This window comes from Cnephaeus nilssonii, assembly GCF_951640355.1.
Source record: "Cnephaeus nilssonii genome assembly, chromosome: 1".
Taxonomy (NCBI): Eukaryota; Metazoa; Chordata; class Mammalia; order Chiroptera; family Vespertilionidae; genus Cnephaeus; species Cnephaeus nilssonii.
The window spans coordinates 46,180,092-46,205,467 of NC_137072.1; the positions used below are offsets into that span (position 1 = coordinate 46,180,092).

Sequence of the window (25,376 nt, forward strand, 5' to 3'; positions counted from 1 at the left end):
AATCTTGAATTGTGTCCCATGGATCACATACTTCAGGGTTATTTCCCTTCAAAACACTTGGAGTCTCTGTAAAAACACAGACTTCTAGGTTGTACCCTTGAACCAGGTGGAGCCCTAGAATCTTGGAGCAAGCTCCCCAGCTCATTCTATGCACATCAATGTTTGAGAGCCTTTGCTACTTCATCTATTATGTATTTGGGGTCGAGGTGAACAAGGTGCAAGTCGGGCTAAACAGCTGAAACAAAACAATAACCTAGTAATAAGATGTGCATCTGGGAGTGGGAGGGGAAGAGGAAGGAGCTAAGTGGCAGGGGAAAGGGGGCACTAACGCGTGCACCTGAGCACTGTTTGCTCCGGGTGAAATGAAGAGAAAATGAATATCAAGGGAGCCCTAGAGGCAAGTGAGATTTTAAAAAAGCAGAAACAAGACAGGGATGAAAGGAGGGCATTGCCTTGGGTGAGATTATGTGCGGGGTGATGGCGAGGGTCAGGACTCTTGGGCAGCCCTGGTTGAGCTCTGTCCGTATGTCCTTATCTCTGCTTTGCCTGCTTCTGAGTGGAAGTACCACAGTAGGATAGTGTCAAACCCACCCTCACTCCATTGAGAGAGAGAGAGAGAGAGAGAGAGAGAAGGAGAGAAAGAGGAACAGCAGAACAACCTTGGGCAATTACCTTGATTTGCAGTGTTCTAGAAACAGCTGTGTACCAACAAGACAAACCCTCACAAAAATACCAGCGTTCATGTTCCCAGGAAAATGTATGTGGCCCCAAAAGAAAAATTACCTGTGATTCTCCTCTGGTCAGAATCTTGAGATAATTTGTCACTCTCTTTGATTTCTTGCTAATTGAGTGAATACTTAGTTTCGACAATTTATCTTTAAGTGATTCCTCCTCATCATTCTTCTTGTATTTTAGAACTAAAACAAAAGAATGCAGTGACATATCTGGGCCCGTGCGGCATAGAAAGTGTGTTTTACCCAAGCATGCAAGATCAACATTTATGTTTAAGATAAAAATCCACATGATGGTTGGCTCTCTGTAGCAGATGCCATACGCTCCAGCCCCACTGCCCAATCATAACTCCAACCGCCCACCTCCTCATCCTTCAAAACTGCTGTCTGAGGGTGTGAGCCTCAAAAGCCCCAGGTTCACTTACCTCCCACATTAAAAGTACCCCAGATACTGAAATGAAGCTCTTCCTCTCTTCTCAGATAATACATTTACTCTCTGGGGTCTCCAGAATGAAGCATCAAGACCTAACTAATGAAAAGACAGCCAACCCAAGGAGTCCTCAGGTCCTAGAGTGGCTTTCTACTAGAGGACAGTTTGGGGGTAAATTGAGTCACCTCTCTGAGCTTTACTTTTTTTTTATTTTATTGACATTTTTAGAGAGAGAGGAAGAGGGGAGAGAGAGCGAGAGAGAGAGAGAGAGAGAGAGAGAGAGAGAGAGAGAGAAACATTGTTCAATTGCCTCCTGTATGAACCCCAACCTGGGGTAGAACCAGAAACCTAGGTATGTACCCTGACTGAGAATTGAACTTGAAACCACTTGTTATACTGGAAGATGATGCTCCAACCAACTGAGCCACCAGGCCAGGGCTGAGCTTTATTTTTTTTTAAAAAATTAATATATGCTTTTATTGATTCAGAGAGAAAGGAAGAGGGGGAGAGAGAGATAGAAACACCAATGATGAGAGAGAATCATTGAGTGGCTGCCTCCTACACAGCCCTTCTCCCCATCCCCCACCAGGAACCGAGCCTGCAACCTGGGCATGTGCCCTGACTGGGAATCCAACTGTGACCTCCTGGTTCTTAGGTAGACACTCAACCACTGAGCCATGCTGGTCGGGCTGAGTTTTACTTTTTTATCTTTAAAATCCTTTTTACTTCTCATACGTTCAAATGTTAAGAATTCCTAATATTCCTTTTTGGTAAGGGTGTGGAGAGATAGGCAATCTCATATACTGTTGCTGAGGATTAAACTAACACCGTTTCAGTACAGAATAATTTGGCAGAATCTTATAAAAATTAAAATATTCATAGTCTATAACCAGGAAGTCCATGCTTTTCGTAAGCATACAAAGTTTGGTTTGCTACAGCAATTTTTTTCTAATAGTGAAATGTTGGAAACAATCTAAAAGTTTATCTAGGACCTAGAGGAATAGTTTAATAAATTATGACATGCTCATAAATGGAATACTATGGAACCATTAAAAAGAAGGCCACATTAACTGGAAGAATGTTCATGACATATGATTATGTTTTTTAAGAACTCAGCAAACTGTGGTATCACACATGTTGCAGGAAGGAAAGAAGGAGAAGAGAGAGAGTGAGAAAGAAGAAAGAATAGAAAAAAAGACAGAAAGTCTGAAGAAAACTTGATTAAAAACTATGCAAATTAGAATCATGGGAGAGGAAAGCTTTTCGCTTTAAAACTTTAAAATATTTTAAGCGAACACAAAAGTGAAAATAATAATACAACAGCTTTATCTCTGTCTCTGAGCTTTGTCAAATCTTAACTTTGCCTTGCTTCCAATCTTTTAATTAAAAAATAAATTACATAACAGGTGAAGTTTCTCTGAACCTCATCTTTAACCCCTGCAGGAATTGTGATCTTTAAGAATGGGTTTATTGCCCTAGCTGGTTTGGCTCAGTGGATAGAGCGTTGGCCTGAAGACTGAAGGGTCTTGGGTTCAATTCTGGTCAAGGGCACATGCCCAGGTTGTGGGCTCTATCCCCATTGGGGGGTGTGCAGGAGGCAGCTGATCTGTGATTCTCTCTCATCATTGATGTTTCTATCTCTCTCTCTCTCTCCCTTTCTCTCTGAAATCAATAAAAATATATTTTAAAAAAGAGAATGGGTTTATTATATCTGTATCCATTTTTATGCTTTTATTGTGTGTTTGTAGTCATATAATTCATAGTATTCTTTTGAATGTCAATCTTTATTAAAATGGTACCAAACTGCATATATTCTTGTCACTTTATTTTTTTTAAAAATACCATTTTTTAATTTATTCAATTGATGAATATACCCCAATTAATTTTTATAATGTTTATGTTCTCTTGATATCAGTGTATAATACACAGTTTATTCATGATCTGAATAAATATGTAAGCCATTTTCTTCTCTTTTTTATTTATTTCCTATTATGAACAATGCTAGTTACTTATGGGCAAGAGTTTCTCAAATATGCAAAAATTGATTTTCTGGGTCTTGGGTGTGTGAATCTTCAACTTCACTAGAAATTATCAAATTGTCCTCCAAAGTGTTGATTCCAATTTACATTCTCACCTGCAGACTGAAATTCAGCACTTAACAATATCCGTTAAAAATCTTTTTGCCAATATTATAGGCTGGGAATAATATGTCATGATTTTAATTTGCATTTCCCTGATTATTAGTGAAACTTAGCATTTAAAAATGTATTGGTCTTTCTGCCTTGGCCGGTGTTGCTCAGTGGTTGGAGTGTCAGCCGGCAACACTGAAAGTTCGCAGATTCAATTACAGGTCAAGGACACATACCTGAGCTGCAGGTTTGATCCCCTGGCTGGTGGGGGGCTCGTGTAGGAGGCAACTAATCGATGTAAGATGTATTTCTCTCATATCGATATTTCTCTCTCTCTCTCCCCTCCCGTCCTCCCTTCCACTCTCTCTAAAAATCAATAGAAAAAATATCCTTGGGTGAGGATTAACAATAACAACAACAAAAAGTACACAAAAAAACTTTATCAGTCTTTCTGTAAAATGCTTATTTTTATTGTTAACATTTTATTATTGATTTAATATCAATAATTATATATTCTAGATAGTAATCCTGTGTCTATGGGCTGTCTTTTCATTGTGTTTATGGTGTCTTTTTCTCTGCAACTTTCACTTTTTACTCAGTGCCCTTCTTTATAACTTATTAATACAAATACATACCACTTTTTGAATTAAAAAAATAGAAAATAAAATAACAAAAATAAGTGAAGTGGTTGGACTAGTTGGCTCCAGAGTCCTACCATTATTTTAATGTTGAAGTGAGATTTGATGTTAGAAGTACAAAGTAAAAAAAAAATTAAAAAACAAACCCCCAAAATACTTATGGGAACAAATCCCACTGGGAGAGGACCCATGATCTATCCCAATGCACTACTACAGGGTGCTGTAATTGTGCCTCCTGATTTGAAATCTACATTCTATGTTAGATACCAATTTTACATCTCAGCTAACAAAGAGTTAACAATACTTTGTTGATGTGAGAAAGAAATACACTTGCTCCCTTCAGTGGAACCATTATTGCCCCCCAAATCTCCCTTCTTTGTTTGCCGGAACCAGGTGAGCTGAAGTCTTAGCTGGCGCCCCTCACCTGGATCTGCACCATTCACCACCGATTGAAGGCTCTAGCTTCTCACTGCTCCAGCTACTCGGCCTTGCCATGTCTCCTTCTCACCACACACACTGCCAGAGATGGGAGGACTAGAGGCCATAGGTGTCTTTATCCCACAACATGTCATCAGGCATGCAATGGTCACAAGAGGTTAAGTATAGGCCTGTTTGATTTTTCAAAAATATGTTTTTATTGATTTCAGAGAGGAAGTGAGAGAAAGATAGAAACATCAATGATGAGAGAGAATCATTGATTGGCTGCTCCCTGCACGCCCCCAACTGGGGATCAAGCCTGCAACTCAGGCATGTGCTCTGACCAGGAATCAAACCAGGGACCTCATGGTTCATAAGTCGAAGCTCAACCACTGAACTACACCAGCCAGGCCGATTTTTTTTTTTTTAATGGTCATTTTTGTGCCATACGATCTTCTCCTGAACCCAGCTGGCAAGGCGAAGCCACACTCTCTTCCTGATCACTCCAACTGCTCTAACCGCTCAGACATGCTGATTCTCAGACACAGAAACAGAGCACGCCAGTCGTGGAAAGCACCAAATTCATCGTGTCTTCTTACCCAAATCTTTCCGTCTTTTAAGTTCATTGATGTTTACATTGATGTCTTTCACCGCAGCAAAGGCATCCTCCAGGGCTCTGAAGTCTGGGTGAGAGGGAGGGGTAGAATTGCGAAGTTCACACAGTAATAGGGGGTATTTCGTCACACGCTGAATTGGTTTGATCAACAAGGAGCTCATGTTAGTTAGGTTCGGTTTGCCTCTACAATAGAGATAAGTAATGTCAGTTTTGCGAACATTGGTTTTATTATCTCCTTTTAAGGTTTGTGATTTTTTTTATGTTTAATCCCAAGCTGTTTTTCCTCCCTATGCCATCCATTTGGATATGTACAATTTCTAAGTGAAAGCAAGAGAAGTGGGTGACTGAACGATCATACTACCAAACAAAAACTTAAAAAAACACACACCCACACAACAAAACAAAACCACACAACAAAACAAAAGCTGAGTATATCTGTCCACCAAAAAGGATTCAAAGCATCATTTCCATCCATGTCCCATTTATAGGTTTTTATTAATAACAGGCTTTATGATAATAGTGGGAAGCAAACAATGTCAGAATGCATTTTTCCATGACAACCAAGAAAAATTCTTTTACCAATGGCATTTTTCTGATTATTAGTGAGGAAAATAAACTCAATATTTTAAAATCTAAACAGATGACTTGCCAACTATAGTCAAAAGAAAGCACTGTCTTCTCCCTTCTACCAAACTGAGAAGTTGCCTTTATATTATTTCAGAACTTCTATCAGTCCCCAAAGGAGATTTATAAGAATTGCAATAGTTCTCTAAATACTATTAATAGCATCACTGTCACAAATCATTGCTGTCCTACAATGACATGCTGTGTGGAATTGTTCTTAGCCAGCAAATCTTCAAATGGCTACACAAAAGTGAACCCTCATGCCTGACTACAAGCTTGGTCATGTCATTGTCCAAGCCACTGTCATTCATTTTTCAGCCAGAATGTAGTAGTTTCTAAAAACCTCTGTGCAAAGAGGCAAGTAAAAAGACATTGTAAATGAAACATGGATGAAAATCATACTTTGAGTACCTTTTGGTGGACAGATATATTTGCTTGCTTTCCTTTTTGTTTGTATTTAGTAGAGAATACAGACACTGTTTTCAAATACTGATAGGTAGATTTTCCATTCTTCAATTATTATTTTTAAGTACTAATATGGATAGACAACAGACCACATGACTGCAATAATGAAATAATCTAAAAATCACTGAACAAAATGAGAAAAGTTGCCTGTTAAAAAAAGATCTGAAGCCACCTTAGATACCATCTAATTGAACTCTTCATTTGAATAATGAGAAACTAAGGAACTTTGATTGTCATGTGTATGTGCATAGATGTGCCTGTGCGCACATGCACACACACACACACACACACACACACACACACACACACACACACCAGTCACTATCAAATCTTCCATCTTGCTTCTTTATTTGGTAGTTTATGCTCAGTTTTTCTGTCACCACTGTATCTCCAGCATGACATATAGTGTTCTCTCAATGAATATTGGTAGACCGAGTGACAGATTTCTCAGATTTTTTGTAATGTGCTTTTATTTTACATTGAACTTATTTTTCTTCCCAAAATTTCCAATGGTCCTAATAACTGAGGAATTTTGTTCATGTACTGAGCAAATGATGATACCACGATAGAAGCAAAAACTGAAGCAGACCAAAAAGTAGCTTTCTTTTTTTTTTTTTCAGGAAAACCAAAATAAAAAAGCTTTTCAAGGGAGTAAAGGGTTGCTTTACATGACTTATCTTGTACTTTCTACCCATTGGCACCAAATCTATTAAGGAAATGAGGTAAGGAGACAGGGTAGCAAAAAAGAAATGAGGGGGAGAGGAAAAGAGAGATGTTATTGGTTTCCAAGAGAACTAGGTGAAGCAGATGGAAGAAAATATAAATATTATGAATACTAAAAAAATAACAAGTAAAAACATATTTCCTAACTGATGCTGTATCAATAGCTGAACCTTTGCTATGAAGAACACATTTTATCACATTTCTTAAGCAAAGATGCTTTAACAATACAACAATGTAGAGACTTAAGTAGACTTACAAGTTCCTTAAGTAAGAACAAGTCAGAAATATAGAAGGTATTAACTAGAAAAAAAGTATTATCTATATGAATATGATTAGAATTTCTTCTGAGTTTTTCAACTATCACCAAGTATTAGTTTATTTAATCTGCTAAAAATCACTGAAAATACCGTCAAAATATAAATATAGTCAACAATTCAACAAGAAAACTCAGTTTTAATAAGACAGTTTATCAGTGTGGTCCATTGTTATATATATTTTTATTTTTAAATTCCCCAAATATATTAAAACATACCCTTGTTTCTTTGAGCTTCCCTTTCTTCTTTATTAAGATCTGTCAAAAACCAAAGTAGGCCCTTCACTACTTCTTTTCCCATCACTCTTTGGCATCAAAGTTCTATTCTCTCCCTTTTATGTTTCAAATGACAATAATAACAATGATAAATGATTATTGTTTCTCTTAAAAGCATCACAAATGCAAATATTAAAAAGGCTCTTTCAAAAACAAGAGCCCTCTTTTGTCTTCAGACTTGCACTTTGGACAGTTGCTCAAGTGATGAGCAATGATGTTCTGATACCCGCATCACACAAGCAATGTGGTTAAGAAAATAGAGGACGTGTTAAGATAATGACACTCCAGGCATTCTGTGCCACAACACTCACCCATCTAAACCCTCCCAATAAAATTAAGTTCTGATAACTTTCAGGCAGTGTATCCTATGTGTGACACCACCCAGCTCAGCCAAGCAGCCAATTACCACATACCTCCCCCACAGAAAGTAGCTGAATGTAACAATTCCCCAGATACATTGAGTTGAAAACTAAGGTGGTTACTAATTTATAATTCTGTTTCATCTTCCTCCCTCTTATCATAAATACTTTGGCATGTATTTGGTAGCATAAATAGCTATGCTAATCCTACCTAATAAAAGAGTAATATGCAAATTGACCATACCTTCACTATACCCACAAGCCATGCCCACCAGCCAATCAGAGCAAGTATGCAAATAAACCTAACCAAGATGGCTACAGCCACAGAGAGCAGGAGGGAGGCTTGGGTTTCCCAGGCAATGGAGGAAGCCAAGCTTTCCGCCTGCCCTTGTGGGCCTAAGCCTCCACTCAAGGCTACAAAGTTTCAATTATAGAAGGTAAACAAATCCAAACAGAAATGGCGGCAGCCACGGAGCTGGAAAGAGCAGGAGGCTAGGGTTGAAGGAGGAAGCCAAGCTTCTGCAGCCCTGGCCGGCCTACACCTCCATTCCAGGCTACAAAGTTTCAATTATAGGAGGTAAATAAACCCTAAACAGAAATGGCTGCTGCCGCCAAGCGAGCAGAAGGCTTGGCTCCACTCCAGGCTACAAAGTTTCAATTTTAGAAGGTAAATAAATTCCAGATACCAGGGCCTCCACTTGGGTCGCCAGGGGGCGTGGCTGACCTGCAAACCACCACAGGCCCCTCGCTCAGGCCGCCCCACGCCCCAAGGGAACCCCCACCCTGATCCGGGACACCCTTCAGGGCAAACCAGCTGGCTCCCACCTGTGCAACAGGCCTCTATCATATCTAATAAAAGAGTAATATACAGATTGACCATCACTCCAACACACAAGATCAAGATAGCTGCCCCCATGTGGTCAAAGATCCTGCCCTCATGTGGACACAAGATGGCCACCACAAGATGGCCAGCAGGGGAGGGCAGTTGGGAGGCACCAGGCCTGCAAGGGAGGGCAGTTGAGAGGGACCAGGCCTGCAAGGGAGGGCAGTTGGAGGTGATCAACCCTGAAGGGGAGGGCAGTTAGGGGTGACCAGGCCGGCAGAGGAGGGAAGTTGGGGGCAAACAGGCTGGCAAGGGAGCAGTTAGGCATCAATCAGGCTGGCAGTGGAGTGGTTAGGGGGTGATCAGGCTGGCAGGCAGAAGCGGTTAGGGGCAATCAGGAAGGTAGGCAGGCGAGCAGTTGGGAGCCAGCAGTCCTGGATTGTGAGAGGGATATCCGACTGCCCATTTAGGCCCGATCCCAGTAGGGGTCCCAGATTGGAGAGGGTGCAGGGGGGATCCCAGATCCCTCGAGGGGTCCCAGATTGGAGAGGGTGCAGGCTGGGCTGAGGGACACCCTCCCCTTCATGCACGAATTTCGTGCACCGGGCCTCTAGTCTCATTATAAATTATTATTGGGACTTGACAAAATCAAGTAAACACAGCTGGCTTTGCTTTCTTTTAGCAACTTCCAGTTTTGCTATAAAGAGCTTCACATCTAATACAGGAAAATAGTTCCACAATGAAAATAAAAATGACATTTAAACAATGTAAAAACTATGATGGGAAACCACACTGAGGCACATCGGTATTTCTTAATTAGAGGAAGAAAATGAGAGAAAGGAAAAATAATCATGTAACTATTGATCATATTAGTTTGAATTTCCTCTATTTTACGACCATAAGTATCCAAAATTTAATATTTAATTTACAGTAGCCACAAACCAACTACATTAGGATTGAATTTTTCAATGTACAGTATTCTCCCTTTAAAACACATTAAGTCAATTTTAGAGGAAACTGTATATTGCTACTAATAACAACCAAATAACATTTGCCATAAATTAAAAATAGCTGTGAAAATACAGAACTATCAGTAAATGTTAGAAGATGTAAAGAAGATGAATGAATGATAAATTGATATAGCAGACCAGAGAACCAAAAATATGGATAGGTAATAATTTAATTATTCTTCCAAAAGTTCATTAATTAGAGTTCCTGAGAACCTATGGTAGTAGAAAGAGAGGGAGGTGGGGATTATGATAAGGGACTAGTTGAAAATCTGTTTAAGAAACAACCTTTTTTTAGGGTGCCATACAAATAAAGGGGATCATCTGAAGGACTAAGAAAGACCTGTTGGAAATTAAAAGATAATAGCAGAAATAAAAACTCACAGTGTTAGGGGAAAAAATATTCAGGAACTTTCCAGAGAGAAGAACAAAAATATAAAGGGATTGCGAATAAAAGGAAAATACAGAAAATTAGAGGACTGTTTTAGGAGGGCCAATATAAAAATAACTAGAAGCCCGGTGCATGAAATTCGTGCACGGCAGGGGGTTGTCCCTCAGCCCAGCCTGTACCCTCTCCAATCTGGGACTCCTGGAGGGATGTCCGACTGCCCGTTTAGGCCCGATCCTGGATCGGGCCTAAACGGGCAGTCGGACATCCCTCTCACAATCCAGGACGGCTGGCTCCCAACTGCTTGCCTGCCTGCCTTCCTGATTGCCCCTAACCGCTTCTGCCTGCCAGCCTGATCACCTCCTAACCACTCTGGCAAGCTTGGTTGATGCTTAACTGCTCCCCTGCCAGCCTGTTTGCCCCCAACTTCCCTCCTCTGCCAGACTGGTCACCCCTAACTGCCCTCTCCTGCAGGGTTGATCACCTCCAACTGCCCTCCCTTGCAAGCCTGGTCACTCTCAACTGCCCTCCCTTGCAGGCCTGGTCCCTCACAACTGCCCTCCCTTGCAGGCCGGGTGCCTCCCAACAGCCCTCTCCTGCTGGCCATCTTGTGGTGGCCATCTTGTGTCCACATGGGGGCAGGATCTTTGACCACATGGGGGCAGCTATATTGTGTGTTGCAGTGATGATCAATCTGTATATTATTCTTTTATTAGATAGGATAGAGGCCTGGTGCACGGGTGGGGGCCAGCTGGTTTGCCCTGAAGGGTGTCACAGATAAGGGTGGGGGTTCCCTTGGGGTGTGGGGCGGCCTGAGCGAGGGGCCTGTGGTGGTTTGCAGGCCGGCCACGCTCCCTGGCAACCCAAGGGGAGGCCCTGGTATCTGGAATTTATTTTCCTTCTACAATTGAAACTTTGTAGCCTGGAGCGGAGCCAAGCCTGGGGCTCCGGCAGCCATTTCTGTGGCAGTTAATTCACCTTCTACAATTGAAACTTTGTAGCCTTAAGCGGGTGGGCCCGGCCAGGGTGTGCGGAAAGCTTTGCTTCCCCTGTTGCCGCCGGCAACCCTGGCCTGCTCTCTCAAGCTCCATTCTGCTGCCATTTGTTTGAATTTGTTTACCTTCTATAATTGAAACTTTGTAGCTTGAGTGGAGGCTTAGGCCTGCAACGGCTATGGAAAGCTTGGCTTGCTCTGTTACCTGGGAAACCTTGCTCTCTGTGGCTGTAGCCATCTTGGATTGGGGTTAATTTGCATACTTGCCCTGATTGGCTGGTGGGCGTGGCGTGGCTGGTGGGTGTGGCTTATGTAGCGGAGTGATGGTTAATTTGCATATTACCATTTTATTAGAGAGGATAAGAGTCCGAAAGAGAGTAGAGCTTATATGGGGAGGAAATCATCAGAGAAGTAACTTGAGAAAAGGACATGAGTTGGCAGGTTGAAAGACCTCACTGAGTATCCAGAACAATGGATGAAATGGATTCACACCCTGGAATTCATGAAACTTCAGACTTTTGGGGACAAAGAGAAGATCCCACAATCCTTCAGAGAAACATATAAACAAACAGGTATAAACAAATGATTAGGAATCCAAACAAGTTTCAGATTTCTCATAGCAACACTGAAAACTAGAAAACAATGAGAAATTACCATTAAAATTTGAAGATGAATGATATTCAATTTGGAATTCTCTATTGCTTAGAATTCAATAGTTTAGAACTCAAACTATAAATTAAGAGTGAGGATACAATAAAGATATTTTGGATATAAAAGTTATCAAAATTTTACTTCCCATTCATTCTTTGATGAATAGAAGAAACTATTGTAGGACATCCTCTACAAAAACAGGAAAGAGGCAAAGAGAATTTCCAGGATGATGGGAGGGGAATTCCTGAAAGACAGTTGTGTCCAGCGTCACTAGTCCAAACCAGCAGGCCAGAGGCCCTGGGAGAAGCTTCCTTAGGGAGGTGGAAGTGATAGTAGACAGAACGTATTTGGGTGTCTTGAAATATGTCTGGCTGTGAGTTTAGCATTAATGATTAGCAGAAAGAAAACTAAGAGGGAAAAAACAATAGTTAACTCACAGAAAGACAAGTAATCATTTATTCCAAGGTTTAGCTCTGAAAAGAACTAAAGGATACTATACTCAGATATCCTCAGATATAATAATTCCAACACTGATTATTCCTCTACTCCAAATTATAATGCAACTACATAAAAAGAATGGAGAGGTGGGAAGAATGTGCATGTGTGTGTGTGTGTGTGTGTGTGTGTGTGTGTGTGTGTAGAGGAGATGGGGTAGAAAAGAGAGATAAATTATTGTCTTCTACAGGGAAAAGTCAATACATAATACTCAAATAGGTGAAACCAAACATGTTTTCAGAGTCAGGAAGATAAATTCCAAAAGAGTCAACTAAAAAATGTGTTCCCGTGAAAAGCATTAATAGCAGGAAGGAAGTTGACTACTATTTTTTCTTAAATTCTGCCTTTTTAAACCATGGTACATATATAATTTTAACAAAAGAGAAACTTTTTAAAGAAAGAAACATGCAGGACTATCCAAGAAATTCTGAAATGAAGAGCGCTGAGCTGGGATAAGGTTGAGCTGGTATCTTATCTAATAATAGACAAACATGTAAATTGACTGTACCTCTGCTATGCCCACAGCCAATCAGAGTGAGTATGCAAATTAACACAACAAAGATGTTGGGTTAATTTGCATATGCAAGCACAGAGCGGCCTGGAGGGGCGGGATGCCTGCTATAAGGGGGAGGGAGGGCAGCAGAGGGAGCTACAGGAGCAGTGCTCCAGACAGAAGAGAGGACTTGCCGGCTCCCAGGCGGGCCGGGAGCAGGGCCGTGCTAGCTCCCGGGCGGCTGGGAGTGAAGCCAGGGGAAGGAAGGCCTATTCTTGCATGAATATTGTGCAATGGGCCTCTAGTTAAAACATAAAGCTGCAAAAACGAAAGCAGTGTGCTATGGGTACATCCATGGGCAGATGATTAGCACAAAGTAGAAAAATCAAGAAATATATACAGGTCTGTATGAAAATATGTACACGGTAACTGTGACATTCCTACTCTGTGGAAAAATTAACTATTCAATATCAGGTGTTGTAATAATTAGCTAGCCACATAGAAAAAATAATAAAAAATAAATTCTTTACACCAAAATAATTTATAGCTAGATTGAAGATTTAAATGTTAAAAATGAAACGCTTCAATAATTTGTAGAAATCAAAGGATTACACTTTGAAAACATTCTTGGAGTTTCTAAGTAAGACACAAAATCCAAAAACCACAGTAGAAAAAGTGATAAATCTTTTAAAAAATTTACTCTATAAAACTGTACAGATAAAATCAAAACAGAATAAGCCAGAAACTATGTTAAAAGTCAAATGATAAGCTGGAAAAATATTTATAGCACATAAGACAAAAAGGGGTTAATACATTCACTAATTAAAGAACCATTATCAATCTATTAGAAAAAGATGAACATCTCAATAAAAGTGAACAATCAATAAAAATAATTCATTAGATGAGAAGTGAAAATGATTACATATTCATGAAAATGCTAAAGATCAATATTAATGAAAATTAAAACAACACATTACTATTTTTGGTCTATTACATTGCCACATGTTGCAAGGATATAAATATTAATTATATCTAGGGCTAGCAAGTAGCAGATAAATGGACAACTCACATGTGGGCAGTGGGAATATACACTGAGTGGCCAGATTACTATGATCTCTGAACGCATAATAATCTGGCCATTCAATACATATATATATATATATATATATATATATATATATATATATATATATATTTTAGAGGCCTGGTGCATGAATTTATGCATGGGTGGGGGGGGAGGGGACATGGGCAGTTGGCTGGCCTGCCTGCTGGTTGAACTCCTGGTAGAGGGGACAACTTGCATATTAGCCTTTTATTATATAGGATATACACTGAGTGGCCAGATTATTATGCATTCAGAGATCATAATAATCTGGCCACTCAGTGTAAATTAGTTCAACTTTTCTGAAATTCTCTGGTAATAAGTATCAAATGCCCTTTGGTCTAATAATCCCACTTTTAGAAATTCATACTAAGAAAATAATCAAATTATTGTACAGAGATCATGTGTAAGAATGAACACACAGCATCAATCTTTACAGGACAGATATACACAATTCAAGAATCTATAAGGATTTGGTAAACTAAGTTGTGGTCTGTACATCAGATAGAATATTGTGCAGTCAGAAAGTGATGGGGGTTTATGTTTACTACATAGAAAGATGTCTGGGATGTATCAAGTTGACGTACAAAAAATACATACATAGGTGTCTTATTTTAGTTAATATGTGTGTATGTACAGAAAAATATTGCGGTAAAGTCAGAAAATTCACATTGTAACAATGTTACAATGGTTAACTCTGGAATGTGACCACCCATTGTCTTTACTGTCCTCATTTTAATTTTCTGTATTTTGCAGTGTTTCTTCAATAATTGTAAAAATACAAAGCTCGAGAAAAGAGAAAATAACTTACAACATGCTGAGATATATAGAAACTTTGAGATCCAAAGGCTGGAATAGCTGGCCAGACAGAGAACACATACAGAAACGTGTAAAAACATGAAAATCAAACCCTGAGGTTGAGAAGAGATTTAAATAGGCATGTTTTTCTTGCTTTAGAACAGGGGACTGTACCAGACGCTTTTTAGGGAGGGTGATTTTTGGTTGGAGAATCTTTGATTCTTGTCACTTTGATTCTTTGATGTTTACATAAGATTATAATTCAAAGTAATCACTTTAGAAGTTATAATATCTTTGCCTTTCTCTGTGCTTTTAAAAATGTAGATTAGAAAAAAAAAAGAACACCAGAAAATTTTCAGTTTCTATAAGGGATTGTTTTTAAAACCATTAAAAAACCCACCCCTGCCCTGCCGGCATGGCTCAGTGGTTGAGCACTGACCTATGAACCAGGAGGTCCCGGTTTGATTCCCAGTCGGGACACATGCCCGGGTTGCTGACTCAGTCCTCAGTGGGGATGCGTGCAGGAGGCAGCAGATCAATGATTCTCTCTCATCTTTGATGTTTCTATCTCTCTCTCCCTCTCCCTTTCTCTCTGAAATAAATAAAAATATATATTTTTTAAAAAAACCACCCCTCCTAAATGCACTCTGGGCTGCAACCTTCCTGGCCTCAGCCGCTAAGGAGCTGAACAATTACACAGCACTTGATGCGGCCTTTTACCCTTTCATGTTGCTGCTCGTGTGCCTCCTGACCCCCGCGAGAGAAACAAGAAGGAAGACAGGGCAGACATGGCTTTGATGTTCATCCAGCCACACACTGTGAATACGCGGCCTCTTTTCAGTTCCTGATGCACAGAATAGGCCAGAGGGGCCACACACAGCCTGGTAACTCCCACGCCGCAGGAGTGGTGCAAAAGCTAGTGCAACTTTTTAAGCAAGTGTTTGAATACAATGTACTGTTTGTTCCAGGTTTTCTGTATGGAGCAGCCTATGCATGCGAACTGTATTAAAATAAGTTAATCTCTCACTGTCCTCCTCTGAATATCGCTCTCTCTCTCTCCATTTTTTTGCTTATAAACATATAAGCTTTAGGAAAAGAAATCTAAGCAGAATTTGCAGCATATTACGTTCTGTACTCATCCAGCTCAGTTGACTCTCCACTCCTAGTACCATGATGCCAGGGGCATAGATTTTATAATGAGACCCCATTCCCTACCCTGCCCCTATCCTCATCAACTTCATCAGAGAGAGACCAGGAAGGCCCTGGTGTGTGGACGGACAAAAAAGCAAAAAGCCCTCTTGTCCTCTTACCCACATCTTCAAATTCAAGTGATTTGGGAACTCACTGAACAAACTTATTCATATCTGTTTATACTGTAGGATTTTTTTTCCTTTGGTGAAAAAACGTATAAAGTGAGAGACCTGGGTGCTTGTTTGGTATGTCAAAAGCTAACTTCTCAGCCTGGTTGAGGTATAAAGCCTTATCCCGCAGGTCTCCTGGATGATGACCGATGCCCACTTCGTCCACTCACTCTGGAATTCTGTCTTTTGTCATGGTTATTCTGCACCAAAGCATGAATGACAGGTATTTACAGGTTAAATTAATATAATCTTTACTTCGTAAATTTTGTATTTATCGATGTAAAGTTTCCAGAGTAGAATTCACACACACACACACACACACACACACACACACACACACACACACACACACAGAGAGAGAGAGAGAGAGACAGAGACAGAGACAGAGACAGAGACAGAGACTGAGACAGACAGAGAGAGAGAGAGACTAGGAACTCAGGACCCTCATAGTTGCTGACCACACTAAGCCAAGCATGTGCTTTTTCAAGTCCTATAAATTTGAGTTTGTATGTATGTCAACATCATCCTTTCAGTATTAGGCCAAACGTGCTTTTCTTATATAAAAATGGGCATCTTCCAAAGTGTGCATGTGTGTGTGTTGTTTTTATAAGGTAAAACAACATACTGTCTGAGTGACCAACTATTTCATCTTAATATTTCATTCTCCTGCTATATATGTGGGTATGATTTTTTCTTTATAAATCATGTGAGAGTCCAATGAGAAGAAACCCAATATTTTGCTATAATGCATAAGGAGTCTTTTCTTTTGTACATTAATCAATGGAAACTTCAAAAACCTTATGGTATTAACCTGAGATTTTTTTAAAGACTATTGTTGCAGTCAGGAAAAAGAGTTTTGAACACATTAAGCTTCCTAAACATATCTATGATAAGTAGTTCCTGAAGAGTTCCTGGCCCCAGCAAACATGTGATTTAAGTGAATTACATCCCAGGATTCTTCTAAAAGTTAAGGAAAGTACATGTAATAAGAATTTAATATATAAGATCATCTCAGACAAACTGGAAATAAGTGCTCTAATAATGTCTATGGCAAATGCCTTCAAAGTCTTGATTTATTTATTAAAAGCAATAAACATAATTGTAAAAACTAAAATGTCTGATTTGTACAGAAATATTAACGGCTTTTCCTCATGATTTTTACATTTGATTTTTATTATTAAGATAAAAATACTTACTCTTGCATGTATATGTTCCTGTAAGAGAAGAGAAAAAAGTAAACTCATGTAAATCCACATATGTGAGGTAATATACAAACATTGTAAAATTTTTTAAATTTTATTACATAAAATAAAGTAATAAGTCATTTTTGTGAATGTTTTATAGAATCGGTCTCATTGTTTTATAATCAGGTCACTTAAACTTTATTTTAGTATATTTGCACCATTTTTGCTTTACTCCTTATAGTATAAGGTTAAAAACCGTTGATCCAGATTATAGTTAATAAATTTTCATCATTTGAAAATGGATTTAAAGATCAATTTTTGTTTAAAAAATTGAATCTATTAAACATAATAAGAAAAACTGAGATTACAAGATTACAAGGGAAGGGGATTGACTTGCAGAAAACCACACGTTCTGTAACATCTTCGTATATAGTGTGATGCAGATTATAAACATTATAAAATTCAACGAGGGAATTCCACGAAAACTTTCACGAGGCGTTGCTAGCTTTCTCCATTTTGCTCAAGTAAAACTCAAATCCTTCCCAGGCAATGTCCTCTGCCTCTCCTCCCCCTCCTCTCTACCCCCTTTCCTGTTGGTCCTCGTCTTTCCCCTCCGCGCCAACCAACAGGCCTCCCGGCTCTTTCTGCAGCTGGAAGACAGGCTCCTGCCTGCAGGCCTTTGCAGCGCTGTGCTGCCTGCTCTTCCTCCAGGTGCGGCTCACTCCTCATCGCCTTCAGCTCTCTGCTCAAATGCTCCTTCCCAGTGAAGCCTTCCCTGACCAAGCCTGCCTCCCACCGAGCTCTTTATCCTCACCTTCTGCTTTATTTCTCTCCCTTATGCTTTGCCACTTTCTAATATATCCTTCTCCCGTTCACTTTCTCTCTCCACTCACCGCTCCCAACAAGGCAAGGATGTATGCTTGCTTTGCTCTTGGGTGTAGCCCCAGGACCTGAAAAAGTGGCTGGCACATGGCAGGAGGGCAAAACATATTTGTCAAAGTAATTAATTAACAATAAAAAAGTGAGAATCATCCAAGTTAAAATTTCAGGAATAAGAGTAATGAAGTGTTCTCTAAAAGCCTCATGCGGCTCTAGAGAAGTCAAATAATGACCGGTATTAATAACATGATCCCCTTGCTCTCTGGTTTCCAGTCTTTTAGAATACAATAAATGTTTTCAATATAGGACACATTTTAAACCCACCCCATAACTGTAGATGGTCTTTTCATATTCAGTGATGGAGAAAAATTCAATGATAAATCCCTATGCTGAACTCAGTAAGTTTGAGGAATGTTTTCACTTCCATGAAGAATTGCACCCCCACTACCCCTTGCCCAATGTTCCCTTCCATTCACTGCCTTTAAGCTTACATTCTTCCCCCAATTTCTCTCCCTTTCTAATGAGGAATTTTTGTTTTTCCAGTATGCGCTGTGGATCATACATCAGAAAATTTGGGAGTGAGGTTGACTAAAAATAAAAATGCATTTTTCTATGGAAACAAACAAGTGAGCAAGGTGATCATTTGGGAACCAAAACACATACTTTAAAGTTTAAAGAAAAGATTGTTCTTTTCCCTCCTAGAGACAACATGGAAAATTTTTCTCCTTCTATTTTATTTATTTCAAATAAAATTTAAATATCATAACAAGTTAAATGCTGTGTTTAATGTAAGTATAACATTTTATGAACCTCAGAGATCTTCAACACATTTTCCCTGTTGGTGTAGTGGCATAATGGTCCTACATTATCACATCTTTTTATTTTCTCTCTCTCTCTCTCTCTCTCTCTCTCTCTCTCTCTCTCTCTCTCTCTCTCTTTTTTCTTCTAAATCTCTCTTTTAGGATAGAAGTTTCCTAGAAGTTAACCCCAGCCAAGGACAATTCAGGAGAAAGTTAAATCATTTACCCCTTCTGGTAAACTAACTCAATATGTCCACTGCCACACCTCCTACCCTCATGGGTTTATTATAATTTGACTCACAATTAACAGAAGTTTTTATGTGACTATTCCTTACAGATTAGTCTTTCATTAGTTCAAACATAATGCCACATAACAAGGAAATGAAGGAATTTCCAAAAATGCTTTTAATTTTTATGTGGAACATTCCCTTAGAATAATATTAAGAAATACAAAATGTGGTAAACAAATTGAAACCTATTCCTTTTGAGTTTGCCTTGTGTGAACTTTTAACTTTCCCCCTGAATGGAGAAGTTTTTGCTGGAATATGGTCAGCCAAAACATCCAAATGACTGTAAGTTAGAAGTTTTCCTTCTATGGATGATGGACTTAGGAAGATACATTTATAACAACTAGCGGTAAAGCTAGAAATGTGTCTTCCAGCTACCAAAAATTTTGGGGAAAAAAACCTTCATTCTTTATTATTATTATTATTATTATTATTATTACAAAATACACAGATCTCTAGGGCCTCTAAAAGGCAGCAGGGATTTGGCGGTATTTACAACAAGAAAAACAGAAAAAGGAGGCAGCAGACAGGCTATGCTAATTATAGCTACACTGGCATTTAGAACTACTCTTGTTTTCACTTTTCTCGTACAGAGGAGAAACCTTAAATAGCCCCAAAGAGACAGAGTGACTAGATCTTTAGCAAATAACTTCCATGAATTTAGAGGCTGCATTAATATAGTGTTAATGCAACTATGTAAACACTCCTTGATGAATAAGTAAAAACTTGCAAGTTTCCAATTTGTGTGCTACAGATGCAGATGTGGTGCTGTGCTTCTGGCTAGTTTCGTCTTTTCTTTCTTAAGGTCTCCGAACCCTGAAATCACTGCTTAGATTGCATCTATAGTTATGGAAAAAGCCCAGGTGCCTCAGGGGCAGCAGTGAGAGAGAATGGAGGCCATTTTTCCTTCTAAGTAGGTCTTGATTGTGTGCCCACCACATGAGGTTACTGGTTAATGTGCCGATTCCCGGATTGGACCCTCAGCCATCCCATTTATTATTGTTGCTGTTGTTTTGGTCTGGAGCAGAGTTTAGGAGTCTGCAGATTTAGTATACATCCCTGGTTGATCTGACGCAGGGGAACACGCACACCAAAAAATACTGCCCTAACATTCCCAAGGGATTCAAAATCATTTTCTGGATACAAATATTATTTTCTCTTTTGAAAGATACCGGGCTTCAGAGAATAGCCAAAGGTTATGAGCTCACATCTGTCACAGAACCAAACAATCTCTCTACCATCTTCCTGGAAATTAGTCCTGAATCTCACCGTGACCGCTCCTGGTGTGTTATTTACATTAACGCTGGCACTGTCATTCAACTTTCCAGATGCTTTTGTTTATCTATCCAAGTAGAAGGTGTGTTCCTAGGAGGCAGGAACTACCTAGGCTTATGCATATATTTTCTAAGTGACTTCAACATTATGTAGCAGTCTTAATAAATACTTATGAAGCCCTCAATAAGCTTATTTTAATTTTGGTTAAAATGCAACCTAAGTTTCTTAAAATTCCGCTTTAACTTCTGAAGCGTGAAACCACTTCTTTCATGGACATTGCTTCAAACCCACTTATTCTAATATCCCTTGCACGGTAGAAAATGGAGGCCACACCTAATATTCATTAGAAATTGGCAACTGGGCACTTGGGCTCTGTTATTTAGCCACAAGGAAAAAGGCAGAGTCACAGTAATAGCTTTGACTGATTACTTGGCAAGGGAAACCAAGCCCTTGGGTGTTCCAGACTCTCTTTGGCCTATAAACCTGTTTGAAAACCTGTTTCTCAGAATTTAAAGCTTAGCTCAATTGAGGTCAGTATTATAGTGATGTCAATAATTCTCCTGCTCTCCAACTTCAGGCAGACCAGTACAATTCATCATTAACTTTATGTTCATGGAAAGGCAACTTTTGAGAAAAGAGCTCTAACTTAAGCTACTTTATTTTGATTTTCTTTCCCTTAAAAAATAGTCCTGCCAATATTAATTTCTTTGGATTTTGTGCTTTCTAAACCTTAGCACCTTCCAGTGCCTGAAATTATTCTCTAAAACCAGACTGGTGCTGAATACACAAGATTTGGGACATCACCAGGGCAATGACTTGAGGCTTTCAGAAAAAGATCAAATAAACCATTTGGGGGTCTGAAAGTAATTTTCAGTAATCCGGACTTCATGAAGTTTGAAGATTAACCTCTGCCTTTAGCTAGTTTTTAAGGGGTCTGATATGGAGCTCTACTGCCTAGTGGAATATTCTGGCAGGGTCGATCTCTTTCTCTTAGGAGTCAAAAGCTTCACGAATAATACACGAATGTTCATCCCCTCTGAGCAGACAGCTCCACCTCTGGGCAGCTGTTAACAGCACCTGCCAAAGTAATGAACGGCATCCTCTCCCTGTATGGAGCGCCATTCCTGGGGTTGGAATTGGACTGATGGTCATTAGCTGTTCCACTACCATAAGATTTCTCTCTTTCATTCTAGAAGCTGAGGAAGGGAAATGGCTCAATATAGACATTTATTGGATCAGATAGAAAAGGTGTTCATTCACATCCAGGATAACACCATTATTTCTCCCTAGGAATAAAAGGTATCTTTATATTTACAAGAGTTTTCTCTTAATATATTAATTTTTAAATAAATCTTTATTGTTCAGATTATTACAATTGTTCCTTTTTTTCCCCCCATAGCTCACCTCCACCCGGTTCCCACCCCACCCTCTGCCCTTACCCCTCCCCCCACTGTCCTTATCCATAGGTGTATGATTTTTGTCCAGTCTCTTCCCGCACCCCCACACCCCTTTCCCTCCGAGAATTGTCAGTCCACTTCCTTTCTATGCCCCTGGTTCTATTATATTCACCAGTTTATTCTGTTCATCAGATTTTGTATTCACTTGATTTTTAGATTCACTTGTTGATAGATATGTATTTGTTGTTCATAATTTTTATCTTTACCTTTTTCTTCTTCTTCCTCTTCTTAAAGAATACCTTTCAGCATTTCATATAATACTGGTTTGGTGTTGATGAACTCCTTTAGCTTTTTCTTACCTGTGAAGCTCTTTATCTGACCTTCAATTCTGAATGATAGCTTTGCTGGGTAGAGTAATCTTGGTTGTAGGTTCTTGCTATTCATCACTTTGAATATTTCTTGCCACTCACATCTGGCCTGCATAGTTTCTGTTGAGAAATCAGCTGACAGTCGTATGGATGCTCCCTTGTAGGTAACTAACTGTTTTTCTCTTACTGCTTTTAATATTCTCTCTTTGTCTTTTGCTCTTGGCATTTTAATTATGATGTGTCTTGGTGTGGTCCTCTTTGGATTCCTTTTGTTTGGGGTTCTCTGTGCTTCCTGGACTTGTAAGTCTATTTCTTTCACCAGGTGGGGAAAGTTTTTTGTCATTAGTTCTTCAAATAGGTTTTCAGTATCTTGCTCTCTCTCTTCTTCTGGCACCCCCATAATTCAGATGTTGGTAAACTTGAAGTTGTCCCAGAAGCTCCTTACACTATCTTCATATTTTTGGATTTTTTTTCTTTTTGCTTTTCCAGTTGAGTGTTTTTTGCTTCTTTGTATTTCACATCTTTGACTTGATTCTTGCGATCCTCTAGTCTACTGTTGGATCTCTGTATGTTATTTTTTATTTCAGTCAGTGTATGCTTAATTTCTAGTTGGTCCTTTTTCATATCCTCGAGGGTCTCACTAAATTTATTGGCCTTTTCTAGAAAATTCTTGAAAAACTTTATAACTGTGGTTTTGAACTCTATATCCAGTCATTTGCTTTCCTCCATTTCTTTCATTTGTGACCTGTTTCTTTGTCTCCGCATTTTGGCTGCTTCCCTGAGTTGATAGAGTGGCTTTGTGTGCTAGGTGTCCTATAGGGCCCAGTGGCTCAGCCTCCCCAGTTACCTGAGGTGGACACTCTTGGTGCACCCCTTTGTGGGCTGTGTGCACAGTCTTGTTGTAGTTAAGCCTTGATTGTTGTTGGTATCACTGGGAGGAATTGACCCCCAGGCCAATTGGCTGTGAGGATCAGCTGTGTCTACGATGGGAGAACTTCTGTGCTGGAGACACCCTTATGAGGCAAGACTTGCTTCAGTGGGGCATTGGTGCTCACTGAGTCTGCCCCTTGAGTGTGTCCCTTATAGATCTGAGGAGTTGTAATCTGGATGGTCCTACTCTGACCCCTGGGTACACTGGCTCTTGGATCTCCAAGGAGGTGCTAATTTAGCCTCTGCTGAGGCCACCCAGCAGGAGCTACAGAGAGATCTGCAGATTCCTCTTCTTTGTTTGGGTTTTGGAGGTACTCAGATGAGGCCTAGCTGTGAAGCAATGCAAGCTGCTGTGGGGCCTTGGGCCTTCTTTTGGATGTTCTGGGTCTCTCTGACTCAGCTGCAGTTTGTTAGGTAAGTTTAGATTTCAAAGGACCAGGTCATTCATATGCAATAGCCTCTGTGCACAGCTTGGATTGGGGTGGAGTCTCAGGGTGGAGCAAACAGCAATGGCTTCCCGTCAGCCCTTCCCTAAGAGGCCCCCGGGTCTCAGTGTCCCTTGATAATTGCTGTAAGTACCTCTGAGAGAAAGCTGCCCTAGAGTTCAGCCCAATGCCAGACAGTCCAGTTTCTCCCCGTATGAGTCTGGGTCCAGAGTCTCGCCCGGAACTGGACTTCAGAGCAGTCGGGAGCTTGTGTCTCCCTCCGGATTGAAAAAGACAGCTGCGTACTCAGTTGCCAGCCCTCTCCGCGCGCGCACCTCCGTACCTCTGCACTTTACTTCCGCAGCTCTTCTGAGTCTCAGTGTGATTTTCTCTTCCCTTCTAGTTGTAGAATTTGCACTTAGCCAGCCTTCCTGTGGTTCTGGATGATGTCTGTTTTGACTTTTAGTTGTAGTTTTGAAGTTGTTGTGCGAGGCAGCAAGTTCAGGTGTTTACCTATGCCGCCATCTTGGTTTCTCTCTTAATATATTAATTTAATAATACAAATACAACTTCAAACTTTAAGGTTTCTGTGAATTAATTTGCTAACATTGAACTAATTTTCAAATAGTGGAGAAATAATGAACTGGAGCTGCTCATTACATATTATCTTTAAGAATTACCTGATCAGCCCTAGCCAGTTTGGCTTAGTGGATAGATAGAGCATCAGCCCAGGGACTGAAGGGTCCAGGGTTCAATTCTGGTCAAGGGCATGTACCTTGGTTGCAGGCTTGATCTCCAGCCCTGTTCGGGGCCTGGGAGGCAATTGATGTGTCTCTCTTACAACGATGTTCTCTCTCTCTGTCTCTCCCTCTTCCTTCCACTCTCTAAAAATGAATGGGAAAATATCCTCAGGTGAGGATTAAAAAAAAAAAAAGTAATTACCTGATCATGTTGAGCTCCTAATGGTCAGGGTCTAAAACTTCTTTATTTTTGCATTTTCAGCACTCATCCCAGAATGATGCTTGGTGCATCACAAGCACTAAGTAAATTATTTACATTTAGTGACTTAAATACATTTTCTTTTCCACAACATGGGCAGAAAAATGGTTAAAGAACTGTAACAACTTAATGACCAGTAGAGGGCAATAAAGTTAGTTTTTAAACCCACTTTCAGTTCCAGCTTTCATCTGCAAAGACTTTCTCTAGAGTAGTCCCACTTAGTTTCCTGATTTCACTTTAATTCAGCTACCAGCCTTTTGTACTCTATCAGGACCCCCATTTGGGCCCTACAATAGTGTGTGCATAAGGGGATGCACCAGCAGACTGGCTGGTGTGCATTGATTTATACACCATAGCTCTCTCTGTTTGGTTAATTCTCGGCCTAATCCAAACCACTTGACAAGAAGTAATCCTGAAAAAATGAAAGACCACAACAGAACCACTGGGTATGATGTGGGCTCGGGCAGACATTTTGGCTTTAAGCTTCATGCGGTAGAAAACTATATATACAATAAAATACCAATTTCATGTAAAAGAATCACCCTCAACACATGCCCACATGTATGCTTATAGATAAGATCAGAAGAAAATGCAAATTGTCGTTATTAATACATGGTTTAGTGAGGAGTTAATACATGGAATAGCAAGGGTTTTTATCATATTCATGTTTTCTTATTTCTTTCAGATTTTTATAGTGCATATATATTCTTCTAGATAAAAAAACAAAATATTATGTGGCACCTCCCACCAACAATTTAGGAACGAGGAGGAAGCATGACTAATTTTCCAGAAACAAACTTTAACAGGGCCTGAACACTTTAACAGTGTTCTCCAGTCTCCCCTCCGTGGGAAGGTGAAGGCCATCTAGAGTGTCATGGACAAGCCACTGACTTGATTATCCCATGTTCCCCAGGGGTCACGGAGCCACGTGTTGTCTCACACACTCCTCCATCTATGTGGAGACGGCAAGTAACAACAGCTGTAAGGAGGGACTTTTCT

The 25,376-nt window shown here is 39.9% G+C and overlaps 1 protein-coding gene across 1 annotated transcript in view; it reads right to left on the reverse strand.

The window, feature by feature from the left end:
- The window catches only part of ARHGEF38 (Rho guanine nucleotide exchange factor 38), a 148,713-nt gene that overhangs the window by 21,919 nt on the left and 101,418 nt on the right, over positions 1-25,376 (reverse strand). The window contains exons 5-7 of the mRNA XM_079768954.1: positions 17,030-17,047; positions 4,945-5,144; positions 784-917 (exon numbers count right to left, since the gene is read on the reverse strand). Of these exons, the coding sequence (XP_079625080.1) occupies positions 784-917; positions 4,945-5,144; positions 17,030-17,047 (352 nt within the window). The remainder of the gene's footprint in view (positions 1-783; positions 918-4,944; positions 5,145-17,029; positions 17,048-25,376) is intronic.